Source organism: Exophiala aquamarina, assembly GCF_000709125.1.
Source record: "Exophiala aquamarina CBS 119918 chromosome Unknown aczIA-supercont1.7, whole genome shotgun sequence".
Classification (NCBI taxonomy): domain Eukaryota; kingdom Fungi; phylum Ascomycota; class Eurotiomycetes; order Chaetothyriales; family Herpotrichiellaceae; genus Exophiala; species Exophiala aquamarina.
In genome coordinates this window covers 601,746-623,459 of record NW_013550581.1, presented here as the reverse complement: position 1 = coordinate 623,459, position 21,714 = coordinate 601,746, and the positions used below count along the sequence as shown (strand labels likewise).

Genomic DNA, 21,714 nt, shown 5'->3' with positions numbered 1-21,714 from the left:
CAACCCCACACGATGGAGTTCGAGTCGGCATATCTGATTCGATGCATATAATTTTCCATTACATAGCGATGGCGTCGATGAAGATCATCACGAAGCGAGTTTTGGTATTATTGGTTTTGGGGCGAGTACCATGAGGACCCTATGCTTTGTTTGGAAGCAGGAAGGAGCTCGAGTCTGACATCTGCGCAGTACCGAAATGCACGATGGAGACCCAGGGCTATCAATAAAATTGTTGAAGCCCACCCATGCCCAGCCTGTCTGTTCCATTTTGTTTTGCTTCTTTCGTGCGCAGACCCGAGTCTCAACCTGGACGGCAACATCTTGCTTGGCACGGCGCTCATGTCCTTTCTTATCTCTGTGTCTCGGTCCTTCTATGGGATGTGGCCTCTTGAAGTCGAGTGAGTTCTTCCAAGGTTAGCAAGATGCGGTGCCCATTCAGTCCACTCAGGTTCCGCCGCAGATTAGCCTTCGTTACAACCGAATCTCACGAAGGCTGACCTGCAAGTATTGAAATATTGGCTCTCAGCGAGATGAGGTAGGACCATGATCCAGACCGTTGTCAGGAACAGTGACTTGATAACTGTTGGCTTACTGCTCGACAACTACTGCGCGGCGCACATCGTAGGTAGAAATCCGGACATGCCGACGAAATTGATTGCGTCATTGGCTATTGGAGGCTTTTTCGACAAGTTTTCTCCTCTAGTTTGGGTGATGTGCTGTCGAAGGCGGGCTCAAGGTGAGGAGTTATGTTGTATGATACCATCGAGGTAGGTTAGCAGGTCATGGCCAGCTCCATGTCAATCCCACCCTATTCACCCAGGTCAGCTGGCGGATCTCAAAGCCAAAAAAACAATCCTACAGGGACGCGTCAATGTTGGCGCCAATGGGTTCGTGAACCTGAAAATGGTTTAGTCTTGTCACGTCTACCCACAGTATTTATCACGAGGTGCTATGGGACCTCTTGTGCGGCTGATAATGCAAGGGCAAGGCACAACCCAACAAAGCTTCCGGAATATATGACGCCTTTCCCACCCTATCCATCCATTCGCTCGGGTCATGACCACATGGTTCGTTAAATCGGAATTCATCCGGCTTCGATCCCTGAATTTGGGTCCCATCATATCCCGCTTTCTTGACACGAGCTGACCTACGCGGAGAGGACAACGACACGTTGGAAACCTCTGGTTCACAATCCTCATCAGCCCAATGACTTGTGTCCGCGTGATGCTGACAGAGTTTATTGGAACCAAACAAAACACGAGGTTGAACGGATTCCTTGTTGATAGAGGACTTTCCCCCATGTCTTGGGAGTGATTTTCGCGCACTATCTTTTGCTCCTCGAGCTCTTGTCAAGTCTGCGTAAAGAGAAGGTGTAGGCACGTATCGTCTTTCTATTCCTCTTATTTTCTATCTTCTTTATCAACCTCTCTGCCCTCTTCACTTCCCCGTTTGACATGCACACATCCATATTCACATACGTTCTATCTACACGTACGTGATACCTACCCTCTATTGACAACCCCAAGTTGGACCCAGCACCCTTTTACAACAAGAATAATGACTATCCGATTCAGCAATAGCGCTAGCATGTCCCTCGTCGAAGATAGATGTCCATATTCCTCCCTCCCCATGGCGGCTCCCTCGCCCTCAACAGCCCCTGTTGCACTCCCATCAACAAAGGACTGCTGCTCGTCTCCAGCCAGCATCATGAAACCGCAATCATGCGCCTCAGTCGCCGACGATCTCGAACTGGCGATCCCCCGACCAAGCCGCACTGTATCGTTCATTGAAGACCGAGGACGCTCGTCATCTCCCCCTGCCCCGCGCGTGAATCTCTACCATCTCGTCCGGGCCCCCACGCCTCTCCCAACTCTACGGCGCCGCCATTTACAAAGACAGCGGCAGCGGAAAGCCTCCCACGTGCCGCTCAGAAAACGGGACTGGTTCTGTTTAGCCTTGTTTCTTCTCGCTGAGTGCAGCTCTTTGGCGGTGGTCTTCTATGCGTACAGTAATAATTGGTTAAAGATTGAGGAGTCATCGTGAATGAAGGGAATCGGGGGCTTGGACGTGGTATCCACTCCGCAGCATCGATGCCTCCCGACAGCTTGTCTTTTCTCAGCCTCGAGGCCTGTGTTAGGATCTGGGTCGTCGATGCCAGTCCATGAGGTCGATGTCGCTGCGGTGGATAGCACGTTCGCCTGGCATCCAGACCCCTAGAGAGGAGTGATCGATATGCTTGTCGGTGTTGTTGCTGCTCCAAGCCTGCCCGCCGTCTTCGCAAATTTTACGTTCATCTTCGACGCCACGTCGAACGAGAATGCCGGGCGCTAGTGTTTCAATCTTCGGTTATGGTGGTGGTGATGTTGTTGTTGTTGTTGCAATGGAGTCCGTGGCTCTTAATCACGAGTAAAGGGCGGGCATGGAGTGACGGAATCGCCAAAAAGTCCATGCTTCTCGGTGTATCTTGTGTCCATATTCAATGTGCTCAGCCGGTGCGCTGTAAGTGATAGATATTAAGGTCCAGGATCTTGTCGTTATGCAAATGTACATGTACACGGGCAAGTAAGCAGCCGTAATTGTCAAACAATAGTACAGTGGTTTATACATGTCGCTCCAAAATTCGCTGTTGTCAAGTTCTCTGAGCCTTGAAAGGTCATGTCTGACCTCCACGAAAAGTGTCAGCTGCAAAGTCTCGGGGCGAGGTAGTCAGTCACCAGCCATGGTTGATCCTCGAAACTCCAGACAAAGCGAGAAGCCCTGGTCAAATAGCTTGCAAATACTCCACCGGCGAATGAATAACAATCTCGAATCAATGGTGAGTTTGTTCCGGGAGAGGAATAGGGTCCTTCATCATCGTCATCGTCATATGCCCTGAAAATCGAAAGTCGAGAGTCGATCAGTCAATTCAATGGATGTTAAGCCACACCTGACAATGGACTTGATCCGTGAGGAAAGGGTAACAAGACCGCATGTAACTTGTCCTCAATTTCTTCGGAATGGCTGAACTTTATTGTCTCCGTGTTCAACGATTGTATGTATGTTCATCGTCGCTCCTCCACAGCCTTGCTTGCGGAAGAACCTGAAAAGTGTCTTCCGACTGGAGGGGCCCACACAGAACGGGAAGTCCCGCACAATGATAGTACTAATAAAGGAGGTCTCAGCCTCGTCGTACACATACATGCATGCACCATCATGCAGATGCTCAGATAATAAGGATAGGGGGAGGAACACGGTACATCATCCTTTTCTTTGTCATGTGCTGATGTTAGATGTACATTATTGTGCTCACTCTTTCGAAATCATCGCTTGGAAACCCATCTATGATTAGGACGACAAGAGGAACAACATGTTTGATTGTTCCTGGACTGCAAACCGTTGATTGAATCTACAAGTGTTTTATTTCGCGGCTCTGGGTGCCGTGGCACGTGCTTGAGTGATCAAAAAAGTCACACATCACACCAAGATCTGCGTTCCGCATAATAATATTTCTACTTTGTGCTCGCACTCTTCTTCCTCCTCTTTCCCGTGCAACGAACTTCGCTATCCCAAAATGACTGACCGACCAAAGCCTTTCGAGGATATCTTCGGGCAGCCCAGTGCCTGGGCCGGCCTCGGCGATTCAGCAAACTTCAGACTCGAAAGAAAATTCAAGCGTCGCCTCCACTCATACCTTAAATGGCTCGAGACTCGACCACCACGAATAACTCAGGAAGAACTAGCGATCGAGGGAGTGGCGAAGCTACTGGATGATGACACAGTCTGGGCCATCTTCCAAACAATGCCTACGAGTCTTGGAGGTCTCGGTTATGGCTCGCGGTAAGTAACAGAGCAGATTGTATATTGCTTTTCCTCTGTGTGACCTCCTGCTGATACATCACACAGGAGTACTGTATTCAACTGCACCACCCACCCCTATGATACAGCTATGGGATGGTTGATTCGCAAGCTGTGGCACCGCCTCCCCAAGGATGAGAACACCATGAGCGAGACTTTCGAAGAACAGCTTGGCTACCATGTACACATTTGTGAACTCAACTATATCCAGCAAAAGCATAACACCAAGAGACCCAAAGCTTATTACGTGGAGTTTTCTCTGGACAAGTGGGAACAGGCAAAGGCTGAATACGAGAGTTTCATGGCCAAGAAAGCAGCTGATGCCACTCAGACTGGCGGTGGAGAAATGCCGGGAGGAGCATCTGCTCGCAGCGAGGAACAGGGTCGGCAAGAAGACCCTTTGAAGGATGGAATGGCCGGGGTAGCTGAAGAACAAGTTGCTCCTTTGAGCTGGGCACAGTTTTGAGCAGAGCCAAACGGGGCTGGCAAGCACACAGTTAATGGTGGATTGTTGTTGCTCTTACGTCGATGATGACGATGAACATGAAGAGTCTTGAATGAGCAAGTGGTAAATATTATGCTCCAGCGCGCCTGCAATGGATACATGCTTGTTGAGAAAGTGCTTGAAGCGTGAGAGACTGTTTCTTCGAAGCTGTAATACATGACTTTTTCCGAAAAACTGTTTACTATGACCTCGGCCGAAATCAAGTGATTGCTCTCGGCATTGGATGGGTAGTAGATGTGCTTGACCTCGACGTTGTGCTAAGTAATTCCTAATTGCTCCGCTAAAGATGTTCGTGTTGCTGGTGCAAGTTGGGACTATGCTTTTGCAGGAATTGCAGGGCTATGTAGTAACCAGTTGGGTGTATGGAGATATCGTCTCGATCTTGGGATCCTGAAGACGGCAAAATGGCGAAGAACCGATCAATAGAAGGTTGGCCAACCCAACATCTTTGGAGCCTCCGTGTCTTCATTCGCCTGCTCGCCTTCCGCTGTAGGCTCGCCTCCACTCGCAGCGTCGCCGCGCTTCTCCTTAGCCTCGTCACTCCATATCATCGACCACTCTCTCTTCCAATCATAGTGATCGGAATTTCTCTGCTCCGCGCCCAAGTGCATGCGGAAGCTCAATTGTTTCTTAAGTGTCATTCCTTAGTATTTGGTGTCTGGACGAAGGCGCGGGAAGAATTCTGCGCAGAAACCAGCCAAACGCAGTATCAAAGCGGTTTCTAAGAACTCTTTCTCTGATTGCGTAGGTTAATATATGCCTTTCCAATTTCCATCGACTGCTGGAAGAGCAACAACTTCCTGGCTCATACCTGGCCCCCAAAACCAAGCGTTCGTCTCACCAAGGGGCAATGCATGCGAGGCCATACATTGTCGCCGTCGAGGATATTCGTGAACTCTCGGAGAGCTTACTCTTCGGCCGGTGTGCGAGGTGGTTCATGAAAGATCCAGTCAATGTATCCATCTGCGACGACTCAGAATTGTTCGAATTGGACCGGGTCTGCGAGGTCTTAGAGCTCGGCTTTCATCTCGCTTTAATCGAAAGCCTGCGGGATTTGTAGGTCCATTGTGGCTGGACTCGTTGTGCAATTGGCTCTGAGCGGCTGGGAGAAGCTTAAGAGTTGCTGGATTAAAAAAGCTCTCAATTTATGCCAATCTGGGACGCCGATGAGGCGTTTGAAAGAGAAGAAATATGTCACAGCGTCACGACGACTGTGGAAGCATCGCGGCAAACCGTGATATCGCGGGCAGTGGATGTATTGCGATAGCATTAGACCAACCTAAATGCCTAAGCAACGACAACAAGCTCAGTCGCGCGCTTTCCGCGCTCTACGGGGCAAGGCTGACATGGCAGGGGTTTCAGACGATGGTCTGGGTTGTGGGGGTTAATATTGCTGAGATACGACAATTAGACTGAGGCTGTTCTTTATGGATGGCCTCCTCAAACTGGAAACGGGAATATATTGTGGCATAGTCTGGCATGTCTTTTGTGAATTGATAGCCATTCTTTTCCACCCTTTTGCCATGTGACCAGGGGTCTACCCAACTGCCACCACAGGGAGTGATTTAAGTCGAGGTCCACTTGCGAGGTAGATACCCACTTCTCAAGAAGGGCTGGCATTGTTTCATATGCACCTTGAAAGAGCTTGCATACATGAAAGGCGTCGTATTCTTTTGATAGTATGGTTAGGATGTCTGCCCTGAAGTCAAAGCAGGACAAAGATTAGCCATAAAGGCAGCATTCGGGTACCAAGAAAGTGGCGCTGTGGCTCTCTTGATTCACCGTTCTGCATTAGTGATTCAATACTCGAACGTAATCCTCGGCGGCCAAAAGTGACGCAAGTGAAACCAATGTTGGAGGTGGCGCTCCTTCAATCGGGAGTTCGTTTCCATATCGCAGGCTGCTCCCATTCAACGTCGCGCGACGAGAAAGTGTTGACATTAGCACTATCTGCTAAAAGAGACGTTGCATACCCGCGAACGGAAGGGTACAAGGCCTCCAGCAAACTCTGCATCGGTCATCGCAAGATCATCTGCATCCATTCAGCATGGCTTCCAGCTCCAGCTCCAGCCAAAGCCAACTGCTCTAGTGAGGCAAACCATCGCTGTTTTAACAAATTGATCATTTCTAATTGTGCTGCAGTGCCTGTATTGCCCATGGAACCACGATATTGACTGAACATACCTCCCCAGGCACCTCGTCCTCGTCCGCATCGTCTCTTGCGTCTGTCATTCTTCCCAAGATCTCTCACTCCAGCCCAGCGAAACTCACATACACGCATGATCGTTTGTTTGTTCACTACATAGCCGATTCTCCCTCTTCTACATCAAACAGCCCGGATGAGCAACTATCCAGCCATGCCGCGCTCACTTACCTTGTGGTGGCCCAGACCGAACTGGGCCGTCGAATTCCCTTTGCGTTTCTGTTAGAACTCAAGAAGAAATTCCTGGCACAATACAACCCCGAGTCCACCGATTTCCAATCCTTGCCGGCATACGGCTCCGCAGCATTCAATACAACGCTCAAAGGCATGCTACAACAGTATAATACTGCACCGCCAAACGATGCATTGGCAAATGCACGTAAGGAGATCGACAGTGTCAAGGACATCATGACGGAAAATATCGAGTGGGTGCTTGAAAGAGGCGAGAGAATTGATTTACTGGTCGACAAGACAGACCGTCTGGGTGGCAGCGCACGAGATTTCCGTGTAAGAAGCCGAGGATTGAGACGGCAGATGTGGTGGAAGAATGTCAGAGTGATGGTACTGCTGGTGGTTGTGGTTTTGTTTCTGATCTACCTCTTCGTTGGCTTCGGGTGTGGCCTGCCGGCTTGGGGGAGGTGTGTGGGTTGAAGACTAGCCAGGGCAAGGGACCGAGGAATGGCTTTGGCAACAAGTGTATACATTATTTGCAGTGGGAAGGGAGTTGGGAGGTCAATCTAATTCCATGGACTGCAGCGGTTTGTATTATAGCATGATCCAAAGCAGGCATCGTATTTTCAACCGCTTGTTTGTTCTACCCATTACTCTTGTCTTGACTCTGGATGTCGCAGCATGGATTTGAGGAAACTAGTACGAATTGATTTTTCGCACAACCGTGCAGCCGTCGCCAAATAATAATGGTGGGATGTCCCTCCCAGCAACGGGCTTTCGCAGTATACCGAGTATTCGGTGATTGACATTGCCCGGTCTCTCTAAAGACGGCTCCGAAGACAGTACTTCTGCATCCGAAGAGATTAGGCATCAAGTTCACGGACCAATGAGACAAACCCATCAACCTCTTTTGTCTGCATTGGGAGGCCCATGACATGTGGGCCATGGGCCACATTCTTGGGTAAAGCTTAGCGAACCTTGGATGGTTAATTTGCCGTGTTGGCTACAACACCCACTTCAATGGAGCCTGTTTGGGTTTTACGAATACGACCGGAGATATCTTAACATGGCGGGTTTTAACCCCGCCGAAATGCATGCCCACTGTCCCCTAGCATTGCTTGTTGGTGCGCATTTCGAGCGATCTTTTGAGGTCGATTAAAACATGGCACAATCCTCAGTTTTTCAGCCGTGCCATCCTTTTCCCCGCGCGAGCGGCTCAGCAACATGACAGACGCAACGACAGAGACCGGTGACGAGAAATCAAAGGAGGTTCAAGATGTCGATGACCACCCTCTCGAACCGTCTGAGAGCCGGGCCGAAAGCTATCCAACTGGGATCAAACTAGTTTTGATTCTCCTCAGTATCTACTTGTCTGTCTTTTTGGTCGCCCTCGATAGAACTATCATCGCGACGGCCCTCCCAAAGATTACAGATCAATTCCAAAGCTTTGGCGACGTGGGCTGGGTGAGTAAATCGATTTCTTCCCTCGCGCTCAACTGTTTCAGCTAAACTTGTTGACGACTCGTGGCCTCGCTGACATTGGTTGACAGTACAACGCTGGGTTTTTGCTCCCAACCACAGCACTTCAGCTTTTCTTCGGACGTCTGTATACATTCTACCCACCCAAATGGCTCTTCATCGGTGAGGTTGTTATTTTCGAACTAGGCTCAGCGATATGTGGCGCCGCACCGAACTCAGTCGCGTTCATCTGGGGGAGAGCAGTGGCAGGTCTTGGGGCAGCTGGCCTGTTCAACGGCGCCTTGATTATGTTGATGTACTGCTCACCTCTAGAAAAGAGACCCTTTTATATGGGCCTCATTGGAGCCATCTTCGGCGTGGCCTCCGTGGCTGGTCCTCTCGTTGGAGGTGTGTTCACAACCAGGGTCTCTTGGCGGTAATATCAGCGGCGATGCCACGCGCGATGATTCAGATGCTGACATGAGTCTCAGGTGGTGTTTTTACATCAATCTACCTATCGGCGCTCTCGTTCTAGCGTTTTTGTTCCGATTCGTGGAAGATCTTCCACCCGCGCTCGGCGACCTGCCGTTCAAGGAGAAACTCTCGAGGATTGACATTCCCGGTACCCTGGTCTTCATCCCATGCATGGTCTGTCTTCTTCTAGCACTGCAATGGGGAGGTCAACAATACGAATGGTCTGCTGGTCGCATCATCGCCCTGCTCGTTTTGTTTGGGGTTCTTTTCATCACTTTTGTTGTGATACAAGTCATCCGGCAAGAAGCGGGCACAGTACCACCTCGGATTGCGAAACAACGGACTATTGTCTCCGCCGGATTCTACGCCTTCTGTCTCGGGTCATCCTTCTTTATTATAGTCTATTATCTATCTATCTGGTTCCAGGCGGTCAAAGGTGATTCAGCCATTAGGTCTGGATATTCAACCCTGCCTTTCATCCTCGCCCTTGTCATTGCGTCCATAATGTCTGGGATTTTTGTCACCAAGATCGGATACTACAATCCCTCAATTCTGGCAGGTGGATTCTTGGCCCCTATTGGTGCTGGCTTGTTTACACTTCTCAAACCTGACACTGCGCATCCCTTCTGGATAGGGGTCCAGGTCCTGTATGGTTTCGGGACGGGCCTCGGGCTGCAGCAAACCTCTATTGCTGCGCAGGCTGTCCTGGATAAGAAAGATGCGCCGACAGGAGTTTCATTGGTTTTCTTCTGTCAGGGTATAGGGGGCACGATATCTGTTGCTGTAGCCCAGAACGTTCTCGACAGTAAACTCATATCGGGGTTCAAGAGCATCAGCGATATCAGCCCACATGATGTGGTCAACACTGGAGCCACGGAACTGAGGCACGTTTTCTCTCCAGAAGCATTACCGGAGGTTCTGCAGGTGTACAACCATGCTTTAACGATTGTTTTCTACATCGCAGTTGCGTTTTCTTGTGCCGCCGTCTTTGGAGGGCTCGGCATGGAATGGAAGAGCTTGAAGAAGGACAAGGCTAAGGCTAAGCAAGTAAAGAAGGCCGACGAAACAACCCCTGCTCAATCCAACGTCTCGGCTGAGGAGGCTTAGGGCTGCTAGTTTCCTTTCTCCACTCAATCTAATATGGATTATGCAGGACTGCCATTGAAAGGCTGTCAAAAAGGGACGGGGACATACGGTACACACGGTGCTATAGCTATAAGAATAAAAACTCACTTCTCCATCAGGGGCGCATCACATCACTGTTACAGACCCAATGGACAACCTGCGTTAACCTTAGTAGATGCAAGACAGAAATCCGTAGTTCTGACGCTTGGCATGAGTAAAACATTACGGAATAAGTATCTAAGACTACCGCTACCTTGATGGGGAGTAAAAAGATCATGGGCGAATGGGTAGACTTCCAAACTTTGAGATTTCGTCACTCTCTGAGCGATGACTGCTTCTGCTTTCTTTCTCTGCCAGGATAGACGCTGCATATATGCCTGTGTATTCCACCGTATCTCTCAACGGTATGGCTACGCAAGGCAGCAGAAGGCAAGGAAGGATCCACATACGGATGACTGGCCAGGGCGGCACAGCGTCTCTATGCGGAGTATCTGTATTGTACTTGGGGGTACGGATACAGAATACCATAACCTACGGCGTCACCGGGCGGCAGATCAAACCCGTTTGATTGGGTACGTGAGTCCACTCCCGCGCGAGCCGAATCTGAAGCGGCTTAGTGGTTGTGGCAAGGCAATCAAGATACGGTTGGGTACGGACCATAGACAAACGGATACTGACTGTTATGCTCATTGTTACGTACAGGCCTCCGCCCCAGTCTGAGCATTCACTAGACCTCACGTGTCACCAGTCGCTCCATCCAGGCAGACGTTCGCATTGATGCACGCCTTCGTCACCTACAGCCTCATTTCAATGTCTCTCTTTCACTCATCGTACTTTTCTTTCCTATCTCTTCAACTCTGCGTTCTTTCGTCTATCATCTCTCCATACCAATCGTTTGATCTCCAGCCTTGCCATCTACCTTGTATCTCTGTGGTTTCTCAGCCTAGTTCGGTTCACATACTCGATGGCCGTTTGACGCTGTCTTCCTCCAACGACAACACCTAAGAAATGGCTACAAACTCTCCAGTGGCCGGACCCCAATACAATAATGGGGTCCCTGCCGGAGAAGCTGAGCAAGTTCAATATGCTGTTGAACTGTCCTTGCAAGACCAGCAGCCCCAACATAATGCAAATGCCGTTCGATCTGGTGCTCGAGAAGCAATTCGTCATACAGACCAACTTATCTTAAGTCTCAATAATGAATTCGCCAATTTGGATGATCCATTGGGTGACACCGCAATTTGGATTGGTCCCCCTCCAAAGATGCCAGAGGATAGTGCAAGGGAGTATGCCCAAATCGAAAAACATTTCGACCGAATCTACATCGTCCAGAGCGCGAATCTGATGCTCATGGGAGAGGGCTCCAAATTTGCCACCATGCTTGGTCCCATGTCAGCCAGAGCCGAACGAAAACTCCGTAAGACGGGGCTGTTGACCATGCCCGAGGCACGACGGGGTGGGAAGTTCAAGTACTATATCAATCTACGCCCACCCACCGAAGACGATGAAGCTGTCATTTTGATCACAGACCTGACTTGCACCAAGGGTGTGCTGACCTGGCATCTTGCGAGGCAGAAGTACGGCCTTTCACCACTCGCTGTGCTCGGCCATGATCGATTCAATCCCGTCCCACGGCCCGTCCCCACTCCACCCCAGAAGATAGGCGACACCTCCAGGTCGAATGTAGGGGCCCAAGTTGAAGATGGCGCTCCTGATTCAACGAGGAGCCAGTATCAAAGACCGACAAATCTGACTTCTGCTGCCACTTCCGACCCGGACCACATTGGCTCTGAATATACCCCTCTACGTCACTGGTCCGCAATTGAACGCCTGTTGCATGCAATCCAAGGAAACGATCCGAAACTGGACTCGGCGCCAAAGGTCTGGACTTTCTTCGCAGTTGCGAGATATCTCGGCTGTAGTCATCATGAACGAGTTTCTGGCTGGATCACGACATGGATTTACTCGGAGAACAATGCCAATTTCATTCAATGCAATCCTGAAGTGGCCTACAAAATAGGTATGGGCATCCAGTCAGCAGAACTAGTCAGGGATACCTTTAGTATTCTTGTTGGCGAGAGAGCCTTACTCGAAGCATATGGTGAATACAACCCTAAAATCCTCAATCCCCTCGTGTCCACTGTTCATGGCCGTAAGGTGGAGTCGCTCGATGACGATGAGCGCAATCGTATCGACCATGCCGCTTCCTCTTTGGTTCAGAGACAACGTCGACTTGTCTCCATGCTTTGCAGAGACATGTCTTGGCTTTCAGGATCGACCGAGTATCAGAAACTCGAAAAGCTGGTTGGTCGTACGAAATTGGAAACCGAAACCATCAATGAAGCAAGAGAACTGCTTCGTGAGTATGTACGGTCACGAATCTATCATGTCCTCTGCCAGGACCAGTTTGTTATCCCCGAATTGGAGAGTAACCCAGCATCAACAGCCAACTTTCGAGCAGGTAGGAGTGAGAAATTCGCCGCCACCTACAACTTGCTCAATCAACCAATGAGAATGTTCACGCGAACTTTCTGGACTGCACTGTCACGAACACGATTTGATGTGGGCATGCATAATACAAGTGCAGAGGGCACCATCGGTGACTCTCCCTTGACTCGCTATCACGAAGCATTGACGGAGTTGTATGATCATGACCCGATGAATGGCATCAAGAAGATCTCTCGCGCACATCTGGATTTCAAGATCGCTGCTGTGAGCCATATTCTCAGTTCACGGCAAAATGGGAAGGCGCCTGGCGTTGACCCTCTTCTAGAAGCAAAGTTAAACCCTGTGTTGGATGAAGATATAACTAATAAGTCTCAACGTACTCTTCCTCAACTTGTCAACCCCCTAAATCCAGAAGCCATCAATTTTTCCTCTCTAGCAATAGGCGGCAATTCGAAACACGGTTCAGACTCGGTTGGCCCGTCATTTCAAGACCAAGATTCTCCAAGCAAGCGTCGGAAGACCCTTGAGGAGGTAGATGAGACTGAAGCAGTTACCATTTCGTCTGTGTGGGGCACGCCTCTAGAGCTTCCTACTGACGAGGTCTTTTCAGGGAAGGGCAAGGACAGGGCTAATGTGTCTTCTGGATCAAATACTAATGAAGGCGTGACTGTGGAATCGAGAATGCATGCGCTGCCTATCCGCCAGAAACCCTCAAACAACCTCGTCATGGAACGGGACTATGTGGAGCAGCAATTTGAAAGTGCTAGTGCTGATGATCAAGCCGGTTCCGCCACGGCCGGTAGGCATGCTTCCGGCAACGATTCAATGAATGAAGTAAAGAAATCACCTCTGGCACGCACAGGAGTTGAACCTAGTGCATCCTTGGGTAAACGTTCCAGTGATGCAAGTGAGTTGAGGCCTCGAAGAGTGTTCGACACTGGCCTCGACAATCTCCCAACCGATTCCACCGGTCCTGTCCGTGAGGGCGCCGGCAACAACACTTTGGATCACAACGGGTTCCAAGATTTAGGATTTACAATCTACACGCGAATCCTCTCACATCTCTTGCTCGATTCCGTCAACAGTCTGATCTCAAGGATATGCATGCCGATTTTGCAGCCTGCACACCTGTTCCACTCGACAGGGTTGCTGCCAACCAATCTCATCGACTGCTTGATGTGTCTTGATGACGATGAGTTCAAGTACCTCCCGCTATGGGCCGGTGGCAACGACGACGGCACCGGCGGAGTCTACGATGATATGCCCGTGCCCAATCTCGATGCCGCGAGCCAGAGCGTGGAGAGCTTCGCACCTGGTCGCATCCACAAGGCGTACGATGCACCCTCTGATTCTGATGTGGGGACCGCGTCTTGGTTCGACGACATTGGCAGCAGCCAGGTATTGAGCACTGTGGGCAAGGCAAGCAAGAACGCTACCGACGGCACACAAACTATCGTCAGCCTTCGTTCCGCGTCTGAAGCGGCGTCGGAAACGACCTCAATCGTATATATCGCCGACACAGCAACCGTCGTGGATATGAGCACTGACGACGATGATGGTAGTGACAGCTTCCACTACATGAGAAGCATGGCAGCCACCCCGAACGACACGGGCGGCGACGCTGCAGACACCGACATGGACTTCGAGGCCCACGACCAATCCGACGACCAATCCGACGACGAGTTCGACGACGACGACGACGATGACGACGATGACGACAACCGCATCCTCAACGGCGGAACCGACCTCAGCGATGACGAAACCTTCACCAATGCTCTAAGCGAGACTTCCACAGTCGATCCCGCGGTTGATGCCGCCAGTGAGCAAAATATCTTCGAAAAACTCTTGGAGCAGCATGGGGCAGCGCTCGAGGAGGTGGCAAGTTTCGACGGATCGACTGGAGGCAAAGGCAAAGGCAAAGGCAAAGGCAAAGGCAAAGAAAAGGAGATCTTCCCTGTGGAAGACGACAACAGCCTCAGCCTCAGATTCAAATCCAATGCCACTGCCATCGTCAGTGTCTCGGCCAAATCAAAGAGGGATGAGAGTGACGACGAGGACGACGACTTTGAGTTCGTCTGAGTCATCTGACTGATACCAGCTGAACAGCCCTCCCCGTGGCATGGATGGAATGAAGGGTAGGTGACTGACTGACTGGCTGACTGAACGAATGGGACGACTGCATGGATGGACAGATGAAAGTGACATGCATGCAAACTGGGATTTGCAGTTTTCAGAGAATTGATGGGCTAAGGGAAAAGTCAACTACAAAGATTCCAAAGGATGATATGATGATGATGATGACGACGATGACGTTGACGACGATGCCATCGAAAATCCCATTCTATTTTACTCCAGTCAAAGACATTGGGCGATTTTCTTCAGGGTAATGGCCGGAACGGCACGAAGTGATCAGAGCACGACAAGAATGAGAAACATGGACATGGACATGAGTTGGAAGTGAGTGCAAAAATATTCCCACAGGGCGAGACCTAGACTTAGAGTCAGCCGATTGCACGGTAAAAAGTACAATAATGACTTCAGAAATGACTTGGTTTTAGCCATGACTACTAGTATGATTCTCGACGCATTCATTAATTCTCTCTGCCTATCCATGAGCCCTTAAAGCCTAGCTAGTTCACCTCACAATTGCCCATTTCCCTTCCCTGATCGAGTGGTTCGAACCAATCTCACTGAGTTAGCAGGTTTTCTGATGGTCTTAGACAACTTTCACAACCAGCTGTTTCCCCTTCACGCCGGGCCCAACCCAAACCCTCGCTGTCCGAGAAGTAGCAACACAGTCTTTGTTGAATGAAAACACGAGGATGGGGAAATTATGAAACCAGGGTCTCGGCAGATTGATATTTGGTACATTTGATGATCGATGCGAGAAAAGATAATGGTTAGTTGTCGATCAGGGCCGAGTTCCTTGATCACCGGCCAACATCACCATTAATTTCGGTCTCCTCCGTGGAGTTATTCACTGATACGGGTGTCAGTTCTCAACACCTCAAAAGATGAATTCAACCTCGCTCACTGAGATCTCATCCATTGCGTCGTCGCCGGCAGCAGCTGCAGAAGCGGCTCCGTTAGTCGCTGTCTGAGTTGTGGCACCACCAGCAGATGGATTGTTTCCTCCCCAGTAGTCGGTCATTTCGGCATCGAGCTCTTCAGCAGTCTTTGGCTTTGGGCGGTTCGGTCGACCACGCTTGGCTGGCTTGGCTCCTGGTTTGCCTGCAGATCGTCCCTTTGTGCCATCCTTTGCAGTAGTCTTCTTCACATTGGCGGCAGATTTGGGTTGAGCCTTTGGATTGGCACTGGTTTTGGTCAGTGGATCCGACTTAGCCGAGCGTTTTGGGTCTGCGTACGCAACACGGTCGGCAAGAGATTTCGCTTTAGTCGGTTCCGGAACGTGGCTGGCATCAACCACGACTTCAATCTATGCGAGGTCAGGACGAAAAGCCAGTTAAATCGAGTAGAGTCGTTCTTGCCTTCATAGGGCGCTTGTCCACAAGCATTCCGTTGAGATCTTTGGCTGCTTTGGCCGCAGCATCTGATTTAGAGAAGACGATGTCGGCGATACCACGACTCTGCCCGTTTTGATTGTATTGGAGGGAGACTCTCTTGACGGATCCTACAGACTTGCCGAAGTATTCCTGTTGGTCCCAGTGTGATCAGTAATCGGTGAAATTAAGATAGCAATAGCATTGAGGTTCGCATCCACGCAGCCTCATCTCCATAGAATAAGACATGAGATGTGTTTTTCGCAGCAAGGTATAGTTCCGGGACAAATCGTTCGAAGGAGCATCAACGAGTGTTATTGTACAAGCAGTAGCAGCAGAAGGCCTGTGATTCCAGAAGCGGTCCAGCAGTGGGTGGTTGAAAAGTTGTTCCCGAGGGTAGACGGGAGCTGGTGTTGTTCAGATGTGGTAGTCCACGGGGACATATTCCACAGAATTGGGTGATGAGTCTGTTGGTGGATTTAAAACAGAAACCGTAGAACATGGCGATCCGAGTGTGATGCTGGGCTGGACCCACGTCTTCACTTGGATGGCTTTGGCAGGCGGGAAGTTGTAGATGAGAGTCTGCTCCTGTACCTCTCATCGGTTTGTCTTCCTCACGGCTACCGCTAAGATTGCAGGCTAGTTCTTTTCCTGACTTAGACGGAGGGAACGGTTATGAAAATCCAGGATGTCGTACTGTACTGCTTGCATACTGTTGCGCGAAAAAAACTCGTTGATGCTCCAATCGAGCAGCGGCGGGAGAGAATTGACAGCATTTTCAGCATGTTCAAATCAACCTCGTGGCAGATCCTTATCAAAACCCATCGCGGTGGCTAGCCGGAAGGCATTACATGTAGGATCTATGGCAATCTCTGGGCTCACCATGATGCATGGGACAAGGCACATGCAATAAGAGGGAGAGAGAGAAGCCTGCCACTGGCACACCAGCAATGTTTCAGCATGGTATGATGGTGCCATGGGAATACGCTCCGCAACGATCAACAGATCCAGCTCTTCCTCGTTCGATGGTATAACATGTTCTCGTCTACGGCGGCGAAAGGAGTGGAAGAACAGCAGGTGACGACGGCAGGCGATAGAAATCCAAGGTCGAAAGCCTCTTCATCAACATACCTTGATCTGGGCTTCGTTGACATCGTGTGGCTGGGAGAGATGTCAGTGCAAGTTTTGGAGGGATGAAGGTTGGGTGAAACATACCAGACCACTAACGACGATCTTGCTGGACTTTGATTGAGCGAGAGCACCTGCAGTGGGCTTGATTGCCGACTTGACCGGCCTCGTCGACTTCTTGACGCCTCCCACAGGAGCAGCAGTGGCTTGTGGCTTTCCAACTTTGCGACGGCGAGCTTCGCGCTTCTGCTTCTTCTGGCTATCAATGATGGAATCGAGGGATTGATCTAGCCTGCCAGACATATTGAAGGAGTTTGGTGTGATTGTTTGAAGAGTTGATTGGAAAAGCGAGGAAGTGATTTGCCTTGAAGGAAGGTTGCGGTTGAAGGAGTCGCGCAAGTTGGGCAGTGGCAAGTCGGTGCGAGCTGCAGATTGAAGAGTAAGGTTGATGAAGTTGGTTTGAATTGGGGTTTCAGAGGGCGCGCAGAAGAGAGAGACGCGTGCAAAAAGATTAAATAGAGATTTGTGAAGTGAAACCAAAGGCAGTTCTGCAAACGGAGGAGTGTAGAAAGAAGGAGGAATGTACGGAACTGGTTCAAGTCAGCTTTGACTTACAGAAATACAGGAGGGACGACATGGAGAAAGAAGGCAGAAGAAGGGAAGGGGCGAAAGGGGGCACCACCTCCGGCAGCCTAGCACTTCCTGCCACTGCCATTTCCAAATCACGTGGCTAGGCTACGCCTCACTTCAAAACAACAGCATCACAGCCTGATCGCACGTGATACCGCATTCACGTGATGTGATGCACAGCATGGTCTCGGTGTGGAGTGCTCTCTATGTACCTGCCAAGTTCACCTACAAGATTTGAAGGCATTACACAGAGCAGAACACTTGTCACATCCTCAGCAGAAGATCCTCTTCCATATGCAAAATACCTCAGCAAGCTCGCCTTTTCATTGCATCCCATCCTGCGCCGCCAAACGCCAGTCATGTCTCGTACTCACGGCGCGTACAGGGCATCGACCTGTAGACACGGCCCTATTCAACCAGCCAGCTCAACTCTTCAATGCCTCTAACCGCCCTCGCATTTGTTCCAGTTCGGCCTCTCTGTCTTCCGCTTCCTCCTCTTCCTCCACCGGTAGATCCGGAATTTTCTGGTCGGTCGTTCCCAACCTGCCCTTGAGTAGTTCACTCAATACTTTATCAACCTCAGTTTCTGCCTCTTCATCTTCTCCTTCTAATAACTGGTCGTCTGGTAATGTATCACCGACCATTTCCTCGATGATGCCAGCCTTCATTAATTCTTGACTCAGTTCTTGCATGGTGCCTGTCAGCTCCGGTAATCGAACCAATGTGTTGACGTCCTTCATGATGCTCGTGCTGGCTTTGAGGCTTCCTTCTATTTTCCGCACTGCAAAAGCCTCATTGACTTGCATCTGTACGCTCTGTAGCTGCGCCTTGCTTGTGTGTAATCTCGCTGCTTGTTTCCGCACCCGGAGTAGTTCTCGAGCAAATGTTCGTGTTTCGGCTGTAGCTTGGTTGGCTTGGGACGGGTTCTTCTGTGCGCGCTTGGAGGCCTGAAGGATGAGTGACTTGGTTTTCTGCTCGGTGACCTTTAGGTTGATGATATCACGGTCCAGGCCGCGCACATTCTTGCGGATGATCGAGTCACATTTCCGTTTCTATCAGCAGAGAGACGTTAGTGTCAAGGGGTTCTCCGTTGGCTTGTCGAAAAGAGAAAGAGGGTCCTCACTTGGTCCTGTGGATCAGGTTTGAAGAAGACTGCTTTGAACGACTGCATGGTCACACTGCAGTGCCAGTCGTAGAGGAACAATCAGAGGGGTAAACGGACGGTGCGCTGCAATATATGGGCGCAGACACGGAGTAGAGTCGCGTCAATGAATGCCCCTAGTACTGAGCCATGCCGAATAGCAAAGCCCGCTCTGCCTCAGTACTTGGAAGGTGCAGTTACCAGTACGGAGTATAGTACCTAGGTATGATTACGGAAGTGACGATAAACAAGAACGTCTGGTAGGGCTGACGGTTACCAGTTTCTTGCGGGCGCCCATTCAAGTATTGGGTACAATTGGTGACAGCCTGCAGTGGGCCAGTTGGTGGGGTCAAGCCCAGCAAACGGTGGGTGCGGCACAGGCAGTCGACGTAATGGTACTAGTGGGTACGAGGTACGGAGGACGTACCTGTATCGTACTGTTTGTACTGTTTGTACTAGGTGAACCGTGACGGCTCGGTCACCCAGAAATTCGATACCATTCGTCGCATTTCGAACAGCCTCGTCTCTTCCCAAAAAGGTGCTACTAGTAGCAATTCCATTCCCAACCCGCACACAATCATCCTGTCTCTTCCTTTAGCACCGCAAGTACCACCAAAGCATTCACGCTCCAGCTCGCTTCCTCACATTAGACATTTGCTCCTGCCCCTTCACTTGTCATCTAGACTTTGACTGTCCTGCACTCTCTTCCCTCCCCGCACATTGCTTCCTGCAATTCTCAAACTTGCCATATCACAATATCACAAGCCCACTCCTCACCATGTCGGATCAAGTCACTCCAGAAGGTGAGTCCAATTCCTTCCCCTCCCTTCCCATCCCTCTACAGCCTCTCTTGGACCTCCACTGCTCTAGATTGCAATCCTGACCATTTGCCAAAACAGTCCTATGGGCTCAGCGCTCCTCCACCAGCGATCCCGAGAAGAACTATGTCTACCTGACAATTTCCGTGCCTGATGTGCCCGCTAAATCTCTAAAGCTTGATCTCAAGCCCACTGGCCTTACCTTCACCGGCGCTTCCGAAACTAAGAAGACCACCTATCACCTCGAAATGGATTTCTTCGAGGAGATCGATGTAGAGAACTCAAAAGTCCACCACACCGCCGCAAATATTCAATTGGTCCTGCGCAAGAAAGAGCTCAAGGAGGAATACTGGCCCAGACTACTCAAAGACAAGGCTAAGGTTCATTATCTGCGAACAGATTTCGATAAGGTGAGTCTCCACTGCCCCAGCCTGCTTGGCCCTATGCGTAAGCACTTTTGCGCAACACTATACTGATATCTCTCAGTGGGTTGACGAGGACGAACAAAACGAAGCTCCCGAGGATGATTACATGAATCAGTTTGGAGGTGGTCTCGGTGAAGATGGTGGCTTCGGAGGCATCGACTTCTCCAAGCTCGGCGGAGGTGAAGGTGGTCTGCCTGGTATGGAAGGCCTTGGCGGTGCTGGTGCAGCTGGTGATGCGGAAGATGACGACGATGACGAGGAAGAAGATGATGATGAGATGCCTGACCTAGAAGATGATGACAAGGAGGGAACTGCCGCCGGCGAGAAAGGGAAGGCTAAGGCTTAAGCTTCAAGTTCAAAAAGTTGAACCGAGACTGAGATGGCCACCTCCCTTTTGTCCCATTTTCTGTTTTTCAACCGGCAAATTCAACGGGACTGGAGAGCGAGGACACTTACAGACGGATTGGCGCACTAGAGGAGTGCAAATGCAATGCAACTGAATACCAGAAAGGAAGACGTATGAAACTCGTATTTCTCCGACTTGGAATCTCGATACAAACCCACAAACGTCAGACCCTCGGATATCAGAACCCAATCCATAAGCCATTTCACCTCCTTCAACCTGCCCATTTCCCTCTGCTTTCGCCTTGAAACTAATGCCTTCCTTCTGACCACGAGCAATTCTCCATCGTGACTATCTACATGCTGACTAACCAACTGGCAGGTTCCTAGGCAGGGCAGCGACACTGCCACAGGCGCGCAGGCACATGCATACATATATAGGGTATTCTGGCAATTAGTCGGTCGCCTCGCCTTCCCTTTCCTTCGTGATTGATGTTTCACGAGACAAATAGATTCAGATTCAGATGCGGTATTAGATGTTATATATATACCCATGTGCGGCACTTCCAGAATTTGCTTTGTGTTTTCAGACGCTGCATCACTTGTGGGTACAATCATGCTAGCTAATCTAATATACACCCAGTAAGTAGGCGACAGGCTACTACTATATCCCGCTTATTTCGTGTGGAGGTTATCCTCTTTCCCGCCCTCCCTGACAGCGAGAGCCCTAGCTGGAAATAGTTTACAGTGAATTTGTGAAAGACAGAGGAAGAGAAAGGCCACATTTTGGAGCCAGCCATGTTTTTCCCCCAGCCCCCGCATCTTTGCTTTTCAGTCCGAGCATTTTGGTAAACAAAATGCAATGGGGTTGATATTGGTACATTAGGAACAGACATGAACCGGTTCGAGATGAATGCGATGGCATGAGGAAATTGCATCAGCGGAGAACATATATCGACTGTACAATGCGGTAGATAAGGACGCCGGAATAGGTTGATGAGCAGGGTACAGCAAGGCACTGGTAGGGCGCTTTGAGGTTAGTCGACATCCCAAGGCAGTACAACGCAACGGGGGATCCTGGCTTTAAGTTGTGGACTCGGATGAAACAAGTACGCTTGCTTGTTGACTGACCATCTTGGTGGCATATTGAGTGTTGGCAAGACTATGGCGCAGTTTCGCCGTCGTCTGGTGGGCCCCATATTGGATCCCTGAAAGAAGTCGAGGACGGAGTTTAATTTGGAGGCTGACAATAATATTGTAACCCTAGCAGCTTGCTCATTAGAGATATGATGTGGACGAAATGCCCAGATGGCGGTCGATTTGACAGGACTAGCGTTGATTCGTCAAGTTTGAGATTTCCAATAGTCAAAACTCGGCTGATTTTTTGAGGTTGGATGGTACAAGAGACGTCGAGCTTGTTGATTTAATGTGTGGGAGACAGAACGGGCCCCAGGTCCTCGACAGTGGCAGATTCTCGGCTCGGCACCGCTTTACTACGTCGTGATTGAAGAC

At 50.2% G+C, this 21,714-nt stretch overlaps 7 protein-coding genes across 7 annotated transcripts; 4 read left to right on the top strand and 3 right to left on the bottom strand.

Moving 5' to 3' along the window:
- Positions 1-6,386: 6,386 nt before the first annotated feature.
- On the top strand, positions 6,387-7,193 carry A1O9_08260 (vesicle-associated membrane protein 7; the record flags this gene model as incomplete). The annotated part of the gene is made up of 2 exons (XM_013402646.1): positions 6,387-6,427; positions 6,482-7,193. 2 exons carry the CDS (start codon positions 6,387-6,389, stop codon positions 7,191-7,193), a joined length of 753 nt encoding a protein of 250 aa, XP_013258100.1.
- A 744-nt stretch (positions 7,194-7,937) lies between these two features.
- Positions 7,938-9,752, top strand: A1O9_08259 (uncharacterized protein; the record flags this gene model as incomplete). The annotated part of the gene is made up of 3 exons (XM_013402645.1): positions 7,938-8,177; positions 8,264-8,607; positions 8,663-9,752. The coding sequence occupies 3 exons, from the start codon at positions 7,938-7,940 to the stop codon at positions 9,750-9,752; spliced, it is 1,674 nt and encodes a 557-aa protein (XP_013258099.1).
- A 1,026-nt stretch (positions 9,753-10,778) lies between these two features.
- On the top strand, positions 10,779-14,297 carry A1O9_08258 (uncharacterized protein; the record flags this gene model as incomplete). The annotated part of the gene is made up of 1 exon (XM_013402644.1): positions 10,779-14,297. One exon carries the CDS (start codon positions 10,779-10,781, stop codon positions 14,295-14,297), a length of 3,519 nt encoding a protein of 1,172 aa, XP_013258098.1.
- Positions 14,298-15,225: 928 nt separating this feature from the next.
- A1O9_08257 (uncharacterized protein) lies at positions 15,226-15,733 on the bottom strand (the record flags this gene model as incomplete). The annotated part of the gene is made up of 2 exons (XM_013402643.1): positions 15,226-15,654; positions 15,728-15,733. 2 exons carry the CDS (start codon positions 15,731-15,733, stop codon positions 15,226-15,228), a joined length of 435 nt encoding a protein of 144 aa, XP_013258097.1.
- Positions 15,734-16,840: 1,107 nt separating this feature from the next.
- A1O9_08256 (uncharacterized protein) lies at positions 16,841-17,149 on the bottom strand (the record flags this gene model as incomplete). Its single annotated transcript, XM_013402642.1, has 2 exons — positions 16,841-16,879; positions 16,934-17,149. 2 exons carry the CDS (start codon positions 17,147-17,149, stop codon positions 16,841-16,843), a joined length of 255 nt encoding a protein of 84 aa, XP_013258096.1.
- A 752-nt stretch (positions 17,150-17,901) lies between these two features.
- On the bottom strand, positions 17,902-18,647 carry A1O9_08255 (uncharacterized protein; the record flags this gene model as incomplete). The annotated part of the gene is made up of 2 exons (XM_013402641.1): positions 17,902-18,528; positions 18,600-18,647. 2 exons carry the CDS (start codon positions 18,645-18,647, stop codon positions 17,902-17,904), a joined length of 675 nt encoding a protein of 224 aa, XP_013258095.1.
- A 748-nt stretch (positions 18,648-19,395) lies between these two features.
- On the top strand, positions 19,396-20,206 carry A1O9_08254 (uncharacterized protein; the record flags this gene model as incomplete). The annotated part of the gene is made up of 3 exons (XM_013402640.1): positions 19,396-19,420; positions 19,517-19,845; positions 19,922-20,206. 3 exons carry the CDS (start codon positions 19,396-19,398, stop codon positions 20,204-20,206), a joined length of 639 nt encoding a protein of 212 aa, XP_013258094.1.
- Positions 20,207-21,714: the final 1,508 nt, after the last annotated feature.